Source organism: Myxine glutinosa, chromosome 14 (assembly GCF_964187855.1).
Source record: "Myxine glutinosa chromosome 14, kmMyxGlut1.1, whole genome shotgun sequence".
In the NCBI taxonomy this organism is placed as follows: Eukaryota; Metazoa; Chordata; class Myxini; order Myxiniformes; family Myxinidae; genus Myxine; species Myxine glutinosa.
Window position 1 is genome coordinate 33,041,209 of NC_136274.1, and position 18,502 is coordinate 33,059,710.

General features: G+C 43.8%; 1 protein-coding gene across 7 annotated transcripts in view; it reads left to right on the forward strand.

Annotated features, from left to right (window-relative positions):
* LOC137439602 (GRB2-associated-binding protein 1) overlaps nt 1–18,502 on the forward strand; it is a 106,245-nt gene that overhangs the window by 42,543 nt on the left and 45,200 nt on the right. For all 7 annotated transcript variants that reach the window (XR_010986956.2, XR_013621342.1, XR_013621343.1 and 4 more), the window contains exons 5-6: nt 1,261–1,538; nt 7,112–7,546. Coding sequence is in view for 4 of the 7 variants with exons in the window: in XM_068135513.2 (XP_067991614.2) it covers nt 1,261–1,538; nt 7,112–7,546 (713 nt within the window). In the remaining 3 variants the exon portion in view is untranslated. The remainder of the gene's footprint in view (nt 1–1,260; nt 1,539–7,111; nt 7,547–18,502) is intronic.

Genomic DNA, 18,502 nt, shown 5'->3' on the forward strand with positions numbered 1-18,502 from the left:
TTCAAAATCGTAATTGTATTCACTCAATTCCAATCATCAATTGATACTTTAACAAAACGATTTACACGATTAACGTTTAATGATTTACACGATTAACGTTTAACAATTTAACATTACGATTGAATGACGGTTGTATTTGGATATTATCAAACCCGTGCATTGCCGTCATCTGTCCACTTCCGCATTCGCGGCAGGTTCGTAATTGTCATCAAAATCTAAACAGTATTTGTAGAATTTCAGTAGAACTCAGGCAATATTGAATCGGTTTTTTTTTTAATTTGTAGAACTCAGGCAATAAAAGCCACATCACTGTTCATATCAGTAAATATTATTCCATCGTGTTTGGAAAAACTGGGAAATTGGAAAACTTGGAAAAATTGGAAAAACAATATAGCCTATTTAACTCCCAGGAAATTTTACCAGGAATACCCACCCAAAATATCGTTGCGAACGGTGGAGCCGTTTTTGCGGTACCTTTGAACGGACGGACGGATATTTGGTGAATTATAGTAAGATTGAATGCTTTCTTTTGAACATGAATAGGAAGACAACTTTGTCGTTTTACCCCACTCTTGCTCTGAATTTGTCCCGACCTCACATGCGCAGAGAGGAGTGAGATAATATTTTCACTCTGTCTGCATCTGGTAGTCAAAATTGAAAATCATTCCAAACAGGAAACGTACTGTTTTTAAGGGAGTCATAATGGACACAATAACAGGCACGAATAACTAATGTAACGTGTTAGAGAGGGTGGTGTAATATACACTGGAAAAAGGCGGTAAAATCCATAAATAATTTCTTGATACAACTTCTCCAATTATTTTATTTAAATTGAATTATATACTTAAGGACTTTAGGTCACAAATCACTGGTCATAATACTTCCAATAATGCCTATTTTTGCAGTACTTCAATGCTCAGTGGGGTGGTGTATAAGGGTGGTATTCAGGACTGCTTCAGGCCTATTTCAACAGCACTACACTTTCGGATTTTAAAACTGATTGTTAAAGTTATTGTTTTATTAAAACGGAAGTGACATTCCACGGGGGTATTGTGCTCTATGAACTCTACTTATAGTTGTTGTTTTGAAGATGGCGTCTGAGGTAATGTGTATGACTGTGTACAATGGAAACAGGCTTTTCCCCTAGTCATGATATAACTTGGAGTTCTCTTACTATCTATCGCCCTTCTGTTTTAAACGCAAATGTTTTCTTTTTCCTTCCTTCCCCTCATTTGAAACCCCAATATAACTCCACCACAGGTCATCACTCAAGCGCAGGACACCACCAGAGCCAATTACCATTCCTGCATCCCCCATCTCTCCCTCTCCGCTTATTGCATCAACCCCCTCACCCATTGAGCCACCACTGGTTAACTGGCCTTCAAGTGTGTCAGTACTGGCGTGCCAGGTTTCACAACCACGCAGGGCATCAGGGGGTGGCCTCTACTTTTATCCTCGCTCTGGTGCTGTACCAGCCACTACGATGCCACCTTCGCCAAATTCACTCCACGAGCATAGAGGAACCCGTCCCTTTACCTGTGAGTATTATTTTGTTTTCACGATCATGACTTCAGTTATAAATGTTACATAAAGCACAATTACCAAGGAATTTTTAGCCAAACTAGAAAAAAAATGAAATTGAAAAAAGGTTTGTTGGTTCATTAGCCTTTGTTTTTTTTTTGTTTTTTTTGTATACAGAATCGATGGTCGTGTAAGAGCTAACACATTGAACATGAAAACATGCACAGAGACATAAAACAATAAAACATACAATGAAGGGAGCAGGAGACAAGAAGGGGAGGGAGAGGGAAGCACACAAGCACAACAACAGTAGAGAACAAAGACGTCGGTAGATCTGTTGAAGGGGGAGAGCTGGGGAGGAGGCAGAGGTACACGGTTCAAAGCAAATGAATACTACTAGGAATTTCACTACGAGGAATTTCAGGAAAGAAGTTGGGGATTGAAAGAGGTGGATTTGGGATGTTTTAACAGGGGTAGAAAAGATCAAGGTTTTGGGTGGGAGATTCCAATGATTCTGAAAGGATTGAAAGACATGTTCCACTTGTTTGACCAGTTTGTGATATTGTCCAGGTTTGCAGAGAAAAATGGCCTCTAAAGGTGTTTTTTTTTTTTTTTTGCAGAGAGTGAAGAGGCTGCAGAGAATTGGAACAATGTTGTTTAATGCAATTATAGCTAGAACGGTACTCAGTAGAGTGCATACCTCCGCTAGGTGAACAGTTTACGTGTTGTACCCTGCTGATAGGTCGTATCTGGATCCAGACCTGAACCAAAATCTAATCAGCTTGTTCTTGTCACCTAACCAATTTATGCACCTAGTTTTGTCATAACTCGTTCATAACTTTTTGAGACATCCTGCTATATATAGTTTTTGGCCCTATCTCTTAATGGTGAAGAATCACTTAAATTCTTCTTTCTAGATCCAGATCTTCACCAAAATTGAATCGATTCTTCCTTGTCACACACACAACCTCTCCACCAAGCTTTGTCCAAATCCATCCACAACTTTTTGAGATATCCTGCTATATATCATTTTTGGCCCTATCTCCCAATGGTGAAGAATCACTTAAGATATTTTTAACAATTGTCATATCCGAATCCATATTCAGACCTTAAACAAAATCCAATTGATTCGTCCTTGTCACACACCCAACCTGTCCACCAGGTTTCATCCAAATCTGTCCACAACTTTTTGAGATATCGTGTTATTTATCGTTTTTGGCTCTATCTCCCAATGGTGAAGAATCACTTAAAAAATTCTACTAGCCAGATCCAAATCCGGATCATTACCAAAATCTAATCATTTCGTCCGTGTCACATACACTACCTCTCTGCCACAATTCGTCCGAATCCGTCCACAACTTTTTAAGATATCTTGTTCACAGACAGACAAAGAAACAAACAAAGAAGGAGACATCATGCAGAGCACGATACTTGCAAAATCCACCCCTTTCCCCCCAAAAAATTGTCATGGTTACATAAAATTGTCCATTTCATTAAGATTAAAATTGACGCTCTAAATCAAAGCTCGGGTCAATCGGATTAAAATTGATGATTTTTCAGATGCAAATTGATGGTTAAAAAATCAAATTCAAGTTTGACCTTTTGACCTTGAGTTGACTTTTGACCCTTTGCCCTTAAATAGTTGGTTTCACAAATCAGCGGTACACTATGTAATTGCTGTTTAATTTTCAAGCCAATCAAATGAAAATTGATGATTTTAAAAGTTTGACCTTGAGTTGACCTTTGACCTTTTGTCCTTAAAATAGTTGGTTTCCCAATTCAGTGAGGCACCATACTAATACTGTTAAATTTTCAAGTCAATCGGATGAAAATTGATATTTTTTCAGATGAAAATTGATAATTTAGAAGTTTGACCTTGAGTTGACCTTTAACCTTTTGACCTCAAAAATAGTTGGTTTTCCAATTTATTGACTCATTATACAAATGCTGCTCAATTTTCAAGTCAATCGGATGAAAAATGGTGATTTTAGAAATTAGAAATTGTTTACCTTTGGCCTGTGTTGACCTTTTGGCCTATGCTGATCTCAATAATAGTTGGTGGTTGAATTCAGTTTGCCGATATGTCAATTCTTTTCAAATTTCAAGTCAATCGGATGAAAATTGAGGATTTTAGAAATTAAAAAAAAGTGGTTGACCTTTAGTCTATGTTGACCTTTTTGCCGACGCTGATCTCAGAAATAGTTGGTGGTTGAATTCAGTTAGCCGATATGTAAATCCTTTCCAAATTTCAAGTCGATCGGATAAAAATTGAGGATTTTAAAAATTTGAAAAACGTGGTTGACCTTTGGCCTATGACCTTGTGACCTATGTTGATCAAAAAAATAGTTAGTGGTTGAATTCAGTTAGCTGATATGTAAATCCCATTCAAATTTCAAGTGAATCGGATGAAAATTGAGGATTTTAGAAATTGTTGTTGACCTTTGGCCTATGCTGATCTCAAAAATAGTTAGTGGTTGAATTCAGTTTACTGATATGTTTATCCTATTCAATTTTCAAGTCAATCGGATGAAAATTGAGGATTTTAGAAATTCGGCCTATGTTGACCTTTTGGCCTATGTTGACCTCAAAAATAGCTGGTGGTTGGTTTCAGTAAGCTGAGATGAAAATCCTTTTCAAATTTCAATTAAAACAGATGAAAATTGAGGATTTTAGAGATATGAAAAACATGGTTGACCTTTGGCCTATGTTGACCTTGTGACCTATGTTGATCAAAAAATAGTTGGTGGTTGAATTAAGTTCGTTGATATGTAAATCCCATTCAAATTTCAAGTGAATCGGATGAAAATTGAGGATTTTAGAAATTTGAAATTGTTGTTGACCTTTGGCCTATGTTGACCTTTTGGCCTACGCTGATCTTAAAAATAGTTGGTGGTTGAATTCAGTTAGCTGATATGAAAATCTTATTCAAATTTCAAGTCAATCGGATGAAAATTGTGGATTTTAGAAATTTGAAAAAAAGTGGTTAACCTTTGGCCTATGTTGACCTTTTGGCCTCAAAAATATATAGGATTTTGTCAGACCACAAACGCTACCGTTTGGTGAAGTTTTGTGAAGATTGGTTTAAAATTGTGACCTGTAGGCAAGTATAAGTGAGCGGACAGACAAACACACAAACCGGAGCGATCAACATACTTGTCAAATGTTTTTTTTTTGTGTTTTTTTGCCAAGTAACAAACGCAACCGACCAATATACTTGAAAAATCTTGGACTTTGCAATTAACAAACAGACAGACAGACAGGGGTGAAACATAACCTTCATCCACCTTTGGTGGTGGAGGTAACAAGTGAATAATGTACAGATTCTGTGTGGCATCTGCATGCACAGCAAATTGTGTTTGAAGATGGCAGTCACAAAATTTCTCTCAGGCTTTGCAGCATACCTCAGGCCATGGCTTGGACTTGCTTTCCAGGGTGGCCTTAACCACATGTTGTGTTGGCTAGTTGAGCATGTGGTTTCGAGGGTACACTGTAAAGCTTAAGGCCCGACTATGTCGCCCGTGCACCCTGAGGCGCAGTTTGGCAAAGTTGCTCAATTTGACCATAAGTTAATTTTATTCCTAGAATGTGGAGTACATCAAAGTTATCTATCTATGCCTGTTGCTGAGGACATGTTGTCCACATGTAGATCTACCGTTTTTTTGGATACATAATGGTGGCTCATGGAAGGGAACAAAATGGAGAGGGGGAAACACCAACAGCAGAGTAGAAGTAGGAGTGAGAGTGACAGTGAGATCAAGGGGAGGGGAAAAGAAGACATGGGGGCAACCAAGCTGCATACAAACTCAATGAAATAAATAGCCCCGAGTGGGCTGACAGTTAGTTATCTCTTGAGGTTGTTTTGGGGGAACCCCCGTGTGAGCCCTCCTGATCCAAAATCTAAAATTCTAAGACTGAGCGATGCTGCAGACCATCGAGTAGAAGGGTTGTGTTTGGTTTCAGAGCCATTGGTTGGTAAATAAAGGAACGAGTAGGGATCGGAAGTTTCAAAGGGTAAAACTCCCCGGCCCCCGCTCCTGTCGGCCCCCACGCCCCCCTTACTCCTTTAGGCCCCCATGATCCAAAATCGAAAAATTGAAGCCCATGCGTTTGTCTGGGCTACTGTCTTGTATTCATATGGATAACCTGGAATGTCAATCACAATAACCTGGAAAAAAGAAGTGTTTGTGAATGGAGTCAATTTGGGTAGAAGCGATCATGAGTATGGATGTGCTATGATCTGAGGTAGTGGTGAACAGCTGTCTTGTATCCATGGAGGGAAGAATGGGACTCAACAGACTTGGGAAGTTGGTTCCACAGGTGAGATAAAAGAGTAACAAATGAGTGGGGGTGAGTAGAGAGCCTGGATTTTGGGAGTTTAACTAGAAGACGGCTACTGTCAGACCATGTGTGCCCTACAGAAACCTGGGAGAGACAGAGCCAAGATAGGGCAAAGGGTGCAAGGCCAAAAATTGAGGGGGCAGAATACAGAGGCCAGCAACCTGCCTGTGATGTGAAACTAACAGGCCTAGACACTCATCTTTACCACGGGAGATGATTATGAGGGCCTTGCTTTCCATGGCATTAAGAAGGGCAAGGTGTGAAGCAGGGGCGCCAGCCCAAAGGGGAGAGCAGTACACCATCAAGCTGTGAATGAAGGCCTTGTAGGTTGTCAAACGTTCAGACTGGCCAAGGCAATGCATTGTACGATGAAGGTTGCCCAGTAGGTGGCTGGCTTTGGAGGCCATCTTGGAAATAAGGTCTGTCCAAGAAAGATCATGTCTGATGTTGAGACCCAAATGTTTGAGTGATTTAATCTCTTCAAGTGGTTTGTTTCGGAAGTAATGCAGGTTCTTGCCGGGTTTGCCAGATGGACCTTTCAGAGAGACGGGGGTGTGTGCGTGGGATTTGTCAGGGTTGAAAGACATATTCCCAGTGCTGGACAAGCTCTTGATATTATCAAGGTCTGCGACGAGGGATGAGGCTGCTGCCTGCCAGTCTGGTGGATGAGAAATTATAAGGTAGGGATTGGACTCATCAGCAAAGAAAAAGGGCAAGACTTTCCAGGGAAGTGGAAAGACCATTGATGGAGATTAGGAACAAGACTGGCCCCATTGCCTTGAGGCCTGTCCAGCCTTGACAGGGAGTGGAGATGAGAGGATCCTGTTAAATGCTACCTCCGTATGCTACCGTATTCAGGAATTGTATTACCTCTGTCAGCAAAGATAGGATATGGCCAAAAACGATTACTGTATATGGGATGATATCTCAAAGTTACAGATGGATTCGGACAAAATTACATGGATGAGTTGGGTCGGTTAAACGAGCAAGTCGATTAGATTTTGGTTCAGGTCTGGATGCAGATCCAACCTATCGGTAGAATACAAACTGTAGACTGTTCAGCTTGGCGGAGGTATGTGCTCTACAGAGTGCCATTCTAGTTCAGTGCCGTTCTGGAGTTTGGCAGTTTTTGGTCGGTAACGGATACTGATGCTGTCTTCACTTGCTTGATGAACCACCTGTTTGTTGTTTAGTTAATTGGCTATTTACGAATGAAGATCTATTCATGCTCGTCCCCACCCATGTTTTCCAGCATATATGATGTATGACATTCCTCCAGCTCCTGGTGCAAGATTTAGAATCCAGCGAGCCTTCTCCCTAAACTCGAGCCCAGAGACTCCGCCGCCCAGCTCTGTAGATCAGGCACTGTCCATACAGCCAACTCCCCCGCCCCGTCCTCAACGCTCTAAGCCCTGGTTGCACAGCGGCACTGAAGTGACCCTCAGTTACATGAGGCCAACGGTGCATCGGCCACGTGGCACGCCGGTTGTGCCACAGCGCATATTACCACAAGGAAGCCTAAGCTACAAGACCTGGGATGGAAGGTTAGATAACCATCTGAGGTCACATTCACTTGCAGAGGGTGGGGCCTACTCTGTACCACCACCACGTTCTGCTCCTCTGGTGTATAGTACTGGGGCTGCTGCAGGACTGAGGAGAGAGCGTGCACTGTCAGAGCAAGGGCCAGGTAAATGCTTATCGACCATCTTTCTTTTACATTTTATTAATTTTACTAATGTGATGTCTTTTTAATCTTTGGGTATATTTGGAGTTTGTAATTATTATAATTATTTAGTATACATGTGTTGAGATTTGTGGAAGAACAGAACAGAGAAAAATGTCAACATACAGAATGTGGATGAAAAGGTAACAGGTGGATTAGAATGCATGCATGCAACACAGTATGAGACGAGATGAGTTGCAGGTGAAAGGTGGATGGGGTCTCAGTGGCTTTAGTAAAGATCAGAGGTATAAATGGGAGAGAGACTGCAGCTTGTGGTGGGTTAACAGACAACAAGGGATTGCAGAGAAAGGACTTGGCTATGCGTATAATTCTGAGACAGTGGCCTACTTTCGAAGCCAGCTTTGATCTGGCCCAAGACTAGTGATTGCTGATGTAGAGGCCCAGAACTTTCAGAGCATGCACCTTTCCCAGTGTCTGACCACAGAAGTACAGTGCCTTCAGAAAGTATTCACACCCCTTCACTTTGTTTCATATTTTGTTGTTACAGCCTGAATTTAAAATGGGTTAAATTGAGATTTTTTGTCACTGCTCCACACATAATACCTCGTAATGTCAAAGTGGATTTTTGGAATTTTTTGGAATTTTTTACAAAATAATTAAAAATGAAAAGCTGAAATGTCTCGAGTCAATAAGTATTCAACCCCTTTGCTATGCCACTCCAAATTGAGCTCAGGTACATCCGATTTCCTTTGATCATCCTCAAGATGTCTCAACAACTTGATTGGAGTCCACCTGTGGCCAAATCAATTCATTGGACACGATTTAGAAAGAAACACACTTTTCTATACGAGGTCCCACAGTTGGCAGTGCATGTCAGAGCAGAAACTCTACCATGATGTCCAAGAAACTGTCCATAGAACTTTGAGCTATAATTGTGAGGAGGCAAAGATCTGGGGATGTGTATAAAACAATTTCTAGAGTGTTGAAAGTTGCCAAGAGTACAGTGAGCTTCATCATTAGGAAATGGAAAGAATATGGAACAACCCAGACTCTCCCTCGAGCTGGCCATCTGACCAAACTGAGCAAGAAGGGCCTTGGTCAAGGAGGTGACCAACAACCCAAAGACCCCTCTGACAGAACTACAGAGTTCCTTTTCTGAGATGTTAGAACCTGCCAGAAGAACAACAGTCTCTGCAGCACATCACAAATCAAGGCTTTATAGGAGAGTGGCCAGACAGAAGCTACTGCTGGGAAAAAGGAAAAAGTCCTGAGAAAGGTGCCAAACGAGCTTCCCAGTTGTAACAGGTGAAAACCAATCAAGTTTACCAGTTTAGCAGTTGAAACCCGTGAATGTAAAACTTCTAAGTATGGCCACGTCAGTACCCCAACCAAGGCTTTTCCAATGAGTTATCCAGGTATGTCAAGCGGCAATTGCATGATGAGCTGACAGAGATTTTGTCATATTTCTGTAAAAGAAAAATGAACTAAAAATGAAGGTACCTGTTTTCCGGATGTATGCCTTGCAGGATGACAACTATACAGTCGGAGCAACAACAATGATAAATCTATATATTTGATTCAGCAATACGGTGGCATTCTCCAGGCAAAATTGGTCCACTATGCCCTATAAACTTACCCCGATCAACTCTGAGGGGTCGCGGAGTGTGGGGAGGTTGAAACCACTGATGGTAAAAGAGTCACCACAATGAGGATGAGAGTGTAGACAGTGGTTCGCCAAAGGTGACGGTCCACAAAAAGGAAACCCCTTGGTGTTTATTATAAAATATAGATATTTAAGTGGTATTGTGCATTTATGCAGGTTTGTTAAACAAGTACAGTATTTCATAATCATCGGGAATGGGCTCGTTACAACAGCAAAGAATCACAAGATGTTCATCTGAAGTTCTGGAATATTTTAATGGCATTTTCAAAGGGAAGTGATCTTTTATTTGAGTTTTCCCTCTTGAGTTTCCTTCTGTGTCCATCTTGTCCACCCCGTGCATCCTCTCCTCCCCCACATTCTTCCCCACGCTCATTGTTTGTCCGTCTCGCTCTGTCTTGGCCTACGGCTCTGCTGTTGGTGTTTCCTGATCTGTTCAGTGTACTCGTACTAGACTCTTTGGGATCTCAAATCTGATGGCCATTACCATGTCCGTGTCGTGGTCTCCCCATTTGTACTGCTGAGCTTTACCAACCCCACCCTCCCAACACTCCAACACCCTGTTCTCATCCGTCTCCTACAAATTCCTCTCCTTTTCTTGAAGTGCGCCTGCTTGTTGTCCCACTATTCTCCCTTAAGCCTATTTTGTCTGTTGATCCTCTTGTCATTCTGCTGAAGAAGTATTTAATCACCAAATCAATCAGGCATGTTGGTAATGGCTCACATACGAAATATCAATTATTCAAAGCTGTCTCTGATCTCCGATCAGTTTTGAATTCTACTTTTCATTTTGCAATCGCAAGTTCTAACCTTAGCGACAATGAATTTCCTTCCCTCCTTCCGACTGCTTCATTTTGAATTGATGTCTTTCTATAATAGGTGATGTTACAGTTGAGGCAGTTATTTTTTAAATGTCAGCCACTGACTTGTTAAAACTCAGGCTTCACATGTACTGATCATTCCTCATAGCAAATTGAAGTGGATAATCATATTGACAATGTTTACAAATTATTCATCACATAGGTGGTAACAGACTTTTAACGAGACGGGACATGCCCACGGTTGGGAGGATGAGGATTCAGGTAAACCGCTTTATGGCTTGAACTTTGGAACGACCTATCTGTGATACTTGTGAAAATTTTCAAAAATTTATTTTCATTCAGAGTCCAAATATATTATTTGGCGTAATGTATCTTTTCACGAAGGTTTTCTACTCTTTCCTTAACCTGTGTGATGACCTGCCACCTTTGAGGAAACGGGGCCGAGTTCGGCACAAAATGGGAAGTCTGCCTTCCACACATGGGGGAAAAGTGGAACCAAATAGTGGAGATAAGCAGTCTGCCTGCAGGCAAACATAGCGTGCGTTTGTTGATGAGCATGTTGCTCTTTGACACCACATAATTATATATATATATATATATATCTATCTATCTATCTATCTATCTATCTATATATATATATATATATATATATATATATATATATATATATATATATATATTGATATATATATTGATATATGTATATATATTGATATATGTATTGTTACGGGACCGCGGCGAGGATGTTGTTTGCCGAGCGGATGGCCGCCGCGCCCGAACAGTTACCCCGACTAACCCGATTCCTGAACGTTGGCTGAATCGCGCCACAGATATTCAATGGGGAAAAGACTAAGACGAAGGATGTAAAGAAGAAAGAAAGGCAAAGGGTAAGAAATACAAATATGATTTATTTACTATTTACACAATTGAAAGAAATCAAGGAAGAATGAAGGATAAGAAAATAAAATACAGAAGAGGAAAGGTGACACAGTGAAATGCTAGCTTATCTATACAGGCTTAATTAACCCAGGGACAGAAACAAACAAAGACAGACTCACGCGGGGAATGATGACAGGAATGGCAGGAGGTGGATGGCTGGAGGGAGAGGACGAAATTTTATTTATTTTATTTTATTTTATATATATATATATATATATATACAGACAGACAGACAGATATATATATATATATATATATATATATATATATATATATATATATATATATATATATATATATATATATATATATATATATATATATATATAGTAGATAGATATATATATATATATATATATATATATATATATATATATATATATATATATAGATAGATAGATATATATAATATATATATATATATATATATATATATATATATATATATATGTATATATATATATATATATACATATATAAAACTGTGAGAAATAGTAGAAACTCCACAGTACGAGCAGGGCGTCTCATTTGCATTAAATAAATAATCGGGAGATTAAATCAGATGCGGATGTAGCTTCAGGACGTCGATCTTTAATTTTCGACAAGCTTTCGACCAACAAAGTACCAGTTCACTGGTACCAAGTACCAGTTGTCAACAAAGTACCAGTTGAGTACCAGTTCACTGGTAATTCCCTGTTTGTCGTAAAAAGGCGACAAAAAGGGTTGGCGGCAGGAAGGGCATCCGGCCGTAAAACATTGCTTCAAAAAGGGGACAAAAAACAACAACAACCACGGTCCCCGAAAAAGGCCAACCCCCGCTTGCGGGGAAAAATGGCCTCTAAAGGTGGTTTTTTTTTCGACCAACAAAGGTCTTCTTCTTAGTCGTCCTCAAGTTCAACGGAAGTTGTTCAACGTCCCAAGTTCTTCCGTTGAACTATATACAGACTTAGCATTTAATATGGAATATTTTTTTTGTGGGGGTGAACTTACTTTTCAAGATGTCTTAGAAGCAAAAGTTCATTGGAATGATATTGAAATTATTCTAGATTTTGTTAATGTGACCTTTAAAAGAAACAAAAACCACATTTAACATTTCGAAATAAATAAATTGATCCTTGAAAGTGATGTTAACTGATATCGAACTCAATTCATGGAGAGTGCTGTGTTAAACTTCTGTACGTTTTCCAGAAGTATCTCTTTGTTTTGCACATTAGCCAAATTCTTTTTAACAAAAACAAAAGTTAAATTACGACTGGGATTACGGACAGTAAAATTACAGTTCAGTACTTCGTGTAACCCCCACGAGCATTCAGGAGAGCACGTACACGTTGAGGCATGCTGTTCACGAGATTTGCCAAGGTTTGGACAGGAATCGCTTGCCATGCAGTGACAATAGCCTGCTGCAATTCACGCACAGAGGTCGGCTGCTGGTCCAAGTGGTCGATTTGACGCGTTAATTCTGCCCACAAGTTCTCTATCGGATTCATATCCGGGGACATGGCAGGCCACTCCATATGCTCTACACCACGGTCAGCAAGAAAGTGTTGGATCATGCGAGCACGATGAGGCCGTGCATTGTCATCTTGGAAGACAGTTTCCTCGAAAGGCTGCACGAGGAAATGGAAGCAATGTTTCTTCCAGAATGGCCCTGTACTTGAACTGGTTCAGGTTTCCATTCAGAACAACCAGGTCAGTTTTGCCCCCTGCATGAAAAGCAGCCCAAACGGTCACGCCACCACCTCCAGCTTGGACTCTTGGCACTATACAACCTTTACAACCTTTGTTGTAGGCTTCATGCACTTGTCTGCGCACTCAGACGCGGCCATCCTGACGATAGACCAGAAATCTAGACTCGTCACTGAAGATCACGTGATTCCAGTGTCCTGGCTGCCAGTGACGGTGCTCTCTGGGCCACTGCAATCGGCGCTGGCGGTGTTGTCTGGTCAGGCGTGGCTTTCTCAGGGGACGCCTGGCACGATAGCCTGCTTGAACCAGTCGTTGGTTGACTAGTCTTCTGGATACAGGCACATTTGTCAGTTGCTGCCACTCAGCCCTAAGCCGATTAGCTGACTTGGGATGGCCATTGCGGACTAACCGGTGCAGCTGGCGATCATCCCTCCTTGTGGTTCTGCGGGGACGTCCTGGCCTCGGTATTGGAGTAGGGACACCCCTCTGAGCCATTCGTTTCAGGATCTTTGACACCTGACCTTGAGTGATGCCATACTGCCGAGCAATAGCACGCTCTTTCCTGCCGTAATTTCGTAAAGCCACCACTCCATGACAAACAGCATTGTCGAGTGGACGGACCATCTCCTGAGGAAGCGGCAATAACTTTTGAAGACGTGCAGCAGTTGTTTTCCACTAATACAGAACGCAACAACCCTTGTATACCCGACTGTGAAAACAATTGTCAAATGCACCTGTCCGTACATTTTGCCACGCCACCTGTGATATAATCCTGTTGTTGACTTATTGCTGCGACAGACAATCAGTGACATGGTTCTTTTAACAAATAAATCACGAAAGTGTAAAAGAAACTCACCAGATTGATATACTGAGTTAATAAAGTAAACCCAAGTCAAGAAAAAAAAAAATTCCATATTAAATGCCAAGTCTGTATATATGCATACATATATATATACATATATACATATTGTTATGTCTGGCGGGGTAGTGATATGTAGAGCAGATAGATCTGAATAGGTAACGTGCTTCGTCTGTCGCGGTAAGGAATCTGACCTTGTAATTTTCATGTGTAGGCGTTTTGTCGGGTAAGATGTATACTTGTGAACCTACCAGGAGGTTCGAGTGATAAGTAGAGTAGGGACTGAAAGATAACGCCCTTGTGTGTCTCACCTGGTCAGCCAAACCTTTGTCCCTTTTGGCACCGCAACCACTTAGACACTTAGTTAGGATCTCTTTATTGCAACACTGAATCCCTTCCCTGACATGACTTTGGAAGACGGGCAGGCAAAGAAACCAGGCCGGGACACCGCCAATAATGGCCGCCACCACCTACACCTCCGGCGGGCCTATCCACCTCGAATAGCACGTGCTATGACCACGGTGTAGGGAGCGAGGTTGGGAGGCGCGGTGGGCGTGGGCCTGAACGAAGCTGGGAGGTTCGGTGGAAGGGACTGATTGGTTGGCAACGCGCCAAGGCTGACGTCACCGGCCAACAGATATTAGCGAGGGCCGAACACCATTGCTTAGTCTGGCAGTGGGTCTTGCGCCGAGTGAGTCTTGAGACGGAGTTGGTTCGAGAGACTCGCTATTAGGCACTCTTCTTCGTCTTGCGCAGCCCGAGTTGAGTCATAGCCCGAGTGGAGTTCGCTTGCTTTTTGACCTCGCTTGGAGCCGCTAGCCTGCGTTGGACGCGCGGTGCTTTTCCTGCTGTGGAACCTCGTGGTGCTGGGAGCGGTGCTGGTGCTGGGAGCGGTGCTGGTGCTTGGAGCGGTGCTGGTGCTTGGAGCGGTTCTCGGTGCTTTGGAGTTTGGAGCGAGGGACCTCGTGGTGTGCGATCGGTGCTTGTGGAGCTTGGAGCGAGGCCTCGTGGGTGCACCGGGGCCGAACGGAGCCGTGTTGGACGGCGGACAAGACGAGGGACAGATAAGGCCGCACGCACCATTTTACACACCACGACGAGACAATTCCTTTCGTAATTCATCCTCCTTTGTTCGTTTCTGAGTCCGGTGTGTGTAGGATCCCAATTTAGTTACCTTATTTTATTATCGGCGCGTATTTTCCTGTCCTTGCTTTTATTTGTAATAAACCCTTGTATTATTTTCTATTCCCCGTTACACCTGTGCCCGCTTGAGTTAATCCCCTTACAGGACCGGAGCTACGTCGGTGCGCTGAAGGTAAGCTTTTGCCGCAGCCTCCATTTTCCTTCTTCCTCCCGCATTTGATAGTAAAATCCGTGTTTGGTCGTCGCCTCCAATAAACTGTTTAGGCCTATCCGCGATTTTCTGGTGTTAACTGGGAGTCGCACGACAATATATACATGAAAAAATGAATGAATGATCGTTTTAAGACCATTTTCCCCGCTAGAGCGGGAGTTAGCCTTGCGGGCCCTATGACAATCATGGTTCCCTGTTTGAGGCAATGTTTTTACGGCCGGATGCCCTTCCTGACGCCAACCCTTAGTCGCCTATTACGATGTGCAGGAATACGGTGTACCTATTCTAAATCGGGGTACACACCGGGAACATTCATCCCCGCAAGCTGGTACTCAATTTGCCAACCTCAGAGAGATGACAGGCTGAGTCAACCCCCCTGGCGTTAATTCAGTGATCGACCGGGATTCGAACTCAGGATCCTCGGATCCCAAGCCTGCGCCCTAACCGCTAAGCCAACAGCAGGCTATATATATATTGTTGCGGATCTGCCGCCGGCCTTCTCCCCTTATCTAGGGGGGATTAGTCCCCTTGTCTTTACTGACCTGGCGTGACCCGGGACCTATTACGTCTCTTCCGGACCGCTAAATAGGGTTTCAGGACGAAATTCCCTGTTACCTAAGTACTAACGCTGCCCTGGAAGCAAGGAAATAAGCCCCGCACGAACCACGTGTGATGATGATACGCCGAGCGGTTTGCGTACACGTGATCCACGCTATTATTAGTTACTATACCCAATTGGAGCGATCTTATTCGTACCACGCTTAGTCACTGGAGAAATCACAAAGGCGATTGAATCAGGAAAGAAAGAACACAGGTTTATTTACACTATACAATGGTAGAAGAAGCAGAGACACAGAGCAATCCTTAAAAACAGTCTTATACTTAATACCCAGGACAAACGGGCCCGTCTCACACACACACTCACACGGGGATTGCTGATGGGCAGGTTGATGTTCACCAGCGCATCCAGGGATGGCTCCCGTGCAGCTCTCTCCGGCCCCCGGCACGTCCCTTGGATATGGAAGTAGGTGAAAGCAGGAGCTCGCCACGTGTCGTCTGAACAGAGCGGGTTATCAAGGGGCGAATGGTAGGGAGCGGACTTTGGCACGGCTGGCGGTTATTCACTTGCGGCTATGGCCGCGCTTACTCGCGTGGCTGAAAAGCGCTATATGCGTTACCGGCGCGTCTGGCTGCGCCCGCGTACTTTGTACGGTTCAAAGCTCAACAATGGCGAGTGATGCGAGTTCTCCTTATCAAGCTCCCTCTCTGCAAGTCCTCAAACAAATCCTTTCGCCACTGCCGTATGCACGCGAGTCCTTTACGAGCAAGTCCCTCCCAACAAGTCCTTTTGCCACTGGTACAAGTCCTTTTGAGGGCTTTGCGCAGCGGGTTATATAGGCACGCGCCACGAACCTTCTGGAACTCACCAGACGCCATTTACCACGCCCTCTTACGCCATGCCGCTCGAGCTATGATTGGCTGGTGGCTCTTACCGTCATCGCCTCTGCCGCTCCCGACCTCAACGCCGCCCCCACCTTTTTAGGCCTACCTCGTGTTAGCTTGACTAGGGGACAGCCAAATGGGGCGCGGGATGGATTACGCCCATAGAGGTAGAATTGGAGGGTGGACGCAAAATGAATGGGGCCTACTCTCCTGTCTTTACACAACGCAGGTACTAAGAGGGGAAATGGTCTATTCTTACACATACTAAGACATAACTATACTACAAATGGGCCTATATGTTGCTCGTGTGACTAACTATGGGGGGGGCAAAGCTTTAACCTTTAAAGCCTTCAATGTGCCAATCTCAAAACCGCAGCACTGCCCCCCTCCTTTGCCAGACTCGTCCCCGAGTCGAACCCACACAAGTGAGAACAACCGGTTTTGAGAAAGGTTTGGGACTAGTTTTTAAATTACGTGTGACACTTAGATGTGGTTCCCCTCTAACATTTAATCTAACTCCTTGCATGTGACAGTTTTACAACACTAGATATATCCCACCTACTGCGTTGTGTAACTAACTCTAACCGACTCACACCCACAGCTAACCAAATTGCGGAATTAATTCTCAAACTAAACATAAAGCCAGTGGGTAGCATCTTATTTACAACTAGAACCTAATTATTTACATCTCTATAACCCAGGACCTGTTCTTTTTGTGGAAAGAAGATTGGAGGGGAGAAAACACAGCAATGCACCAATGCACCAAGGTCCGCCTGGTTTTAGGTGGTCCGCCTGCATGGCATGTGCGCCACTTAAGAACAGTGGTCCGCAAGCAAGATACCTCTGGCAGCAATGGTCTGCTCCAGCAAAGGTGCCAAGCCACAGAACGTGTGGTCCAAAGGTGCCAGGCCACAGAACGTGTGGTCCATATGGTGTATCAGTGCAGGCAGGCAGGCAGGCAGCAGGGTGCAGGCAGCAAGAGTGCGGCCGCACCGCTCAAGGCACCTGCACACTCCCCTCGCACAAAAGACCATGGTCCATGAGTGGGGAGGAAGACAAAGCAGAGGTTAGTGGGGTCAAGGGCGCAAGGGTACACACAATACAAGGTAATGCGACATGAGGGGCGCTGGAGAGCGAGCTGAGTAAGCTCGTCCCTACTCGTACGTCACCCCCCATCTCAGCCTACACTACCCTTGCCCTCCCCCGTATGTACACCATTTACAAATTCGTCTCTACTGTCTCGTCCCCCATATCTCCCCTAAACCAAATTCGTTACCCAATCCCTCCCAGGAAGGAAGGGATGGAATTTCATACAATGTCACACTCCGTCATGATGCGTCTTTACCATCCAAATCGTTCACAATATCTGGTGTGGAGTCATATCACCTTGGTGAGTGGATGTGGATGGTGTGAAGAGATTTTCTCCGAACTATCTTCTAATTGACATTAACTCTTTAACCTACCCGGGGTCTTGCCCTACCAATCCATTGGCCACTTTACACTATGTGGTTATAAAAACCAATTCCCATTGACCATACTGTGGTGCTCTCCCAATTTGGGGTCTCACTCCCCCCCATTTTTCTATCTGTGCCCTCGCACAATTTCGGGGCTGGGTCGTGTGGCTCTACCAGCAGGTCTACTTACCTGCGCACCTCCGCCACTGAACGTCGCCACCCGAGCTTGCCTAGCTCCTCACTACCCTAACCTGGGGAAGGCCCTCCTGGCTCTCTCCCCACTAATGCCCCCTCTGGCATTGGGCTACCCGGGTCCCCTCCTCGGATCCTCGGGCCCCGCTGAACACTACTGAACTCTACCTGGCTCCCAGAGCCTACCTGCGGCCTCACCTGGCCGACAGACTACCAGTGGCGGAGTGCTCAATAACCACACGCCCAGCTCAATAACCACACGCGGAGTGCTCAATAACAAGCTCACACGCCCAGCCATTGCACTTCACTTATGCACCCCTCTAAGCACTTCATTGCTACTACACACACCACAGATGTCAATATCCAAACAATTTACCTACTCCCTCTACCTAACTTTAAACTACCGTCCCCGGGTATTCGTGAAGGGATCCATCCTCCCCCCATTCACTCCTTCGCACCATGCACTCCACCCCACTCATTCCACACATCATCCACTCCACACCATTTATTCCACACCACCAAGCTCTCTTGCACACTCTTGTGCTCTCATT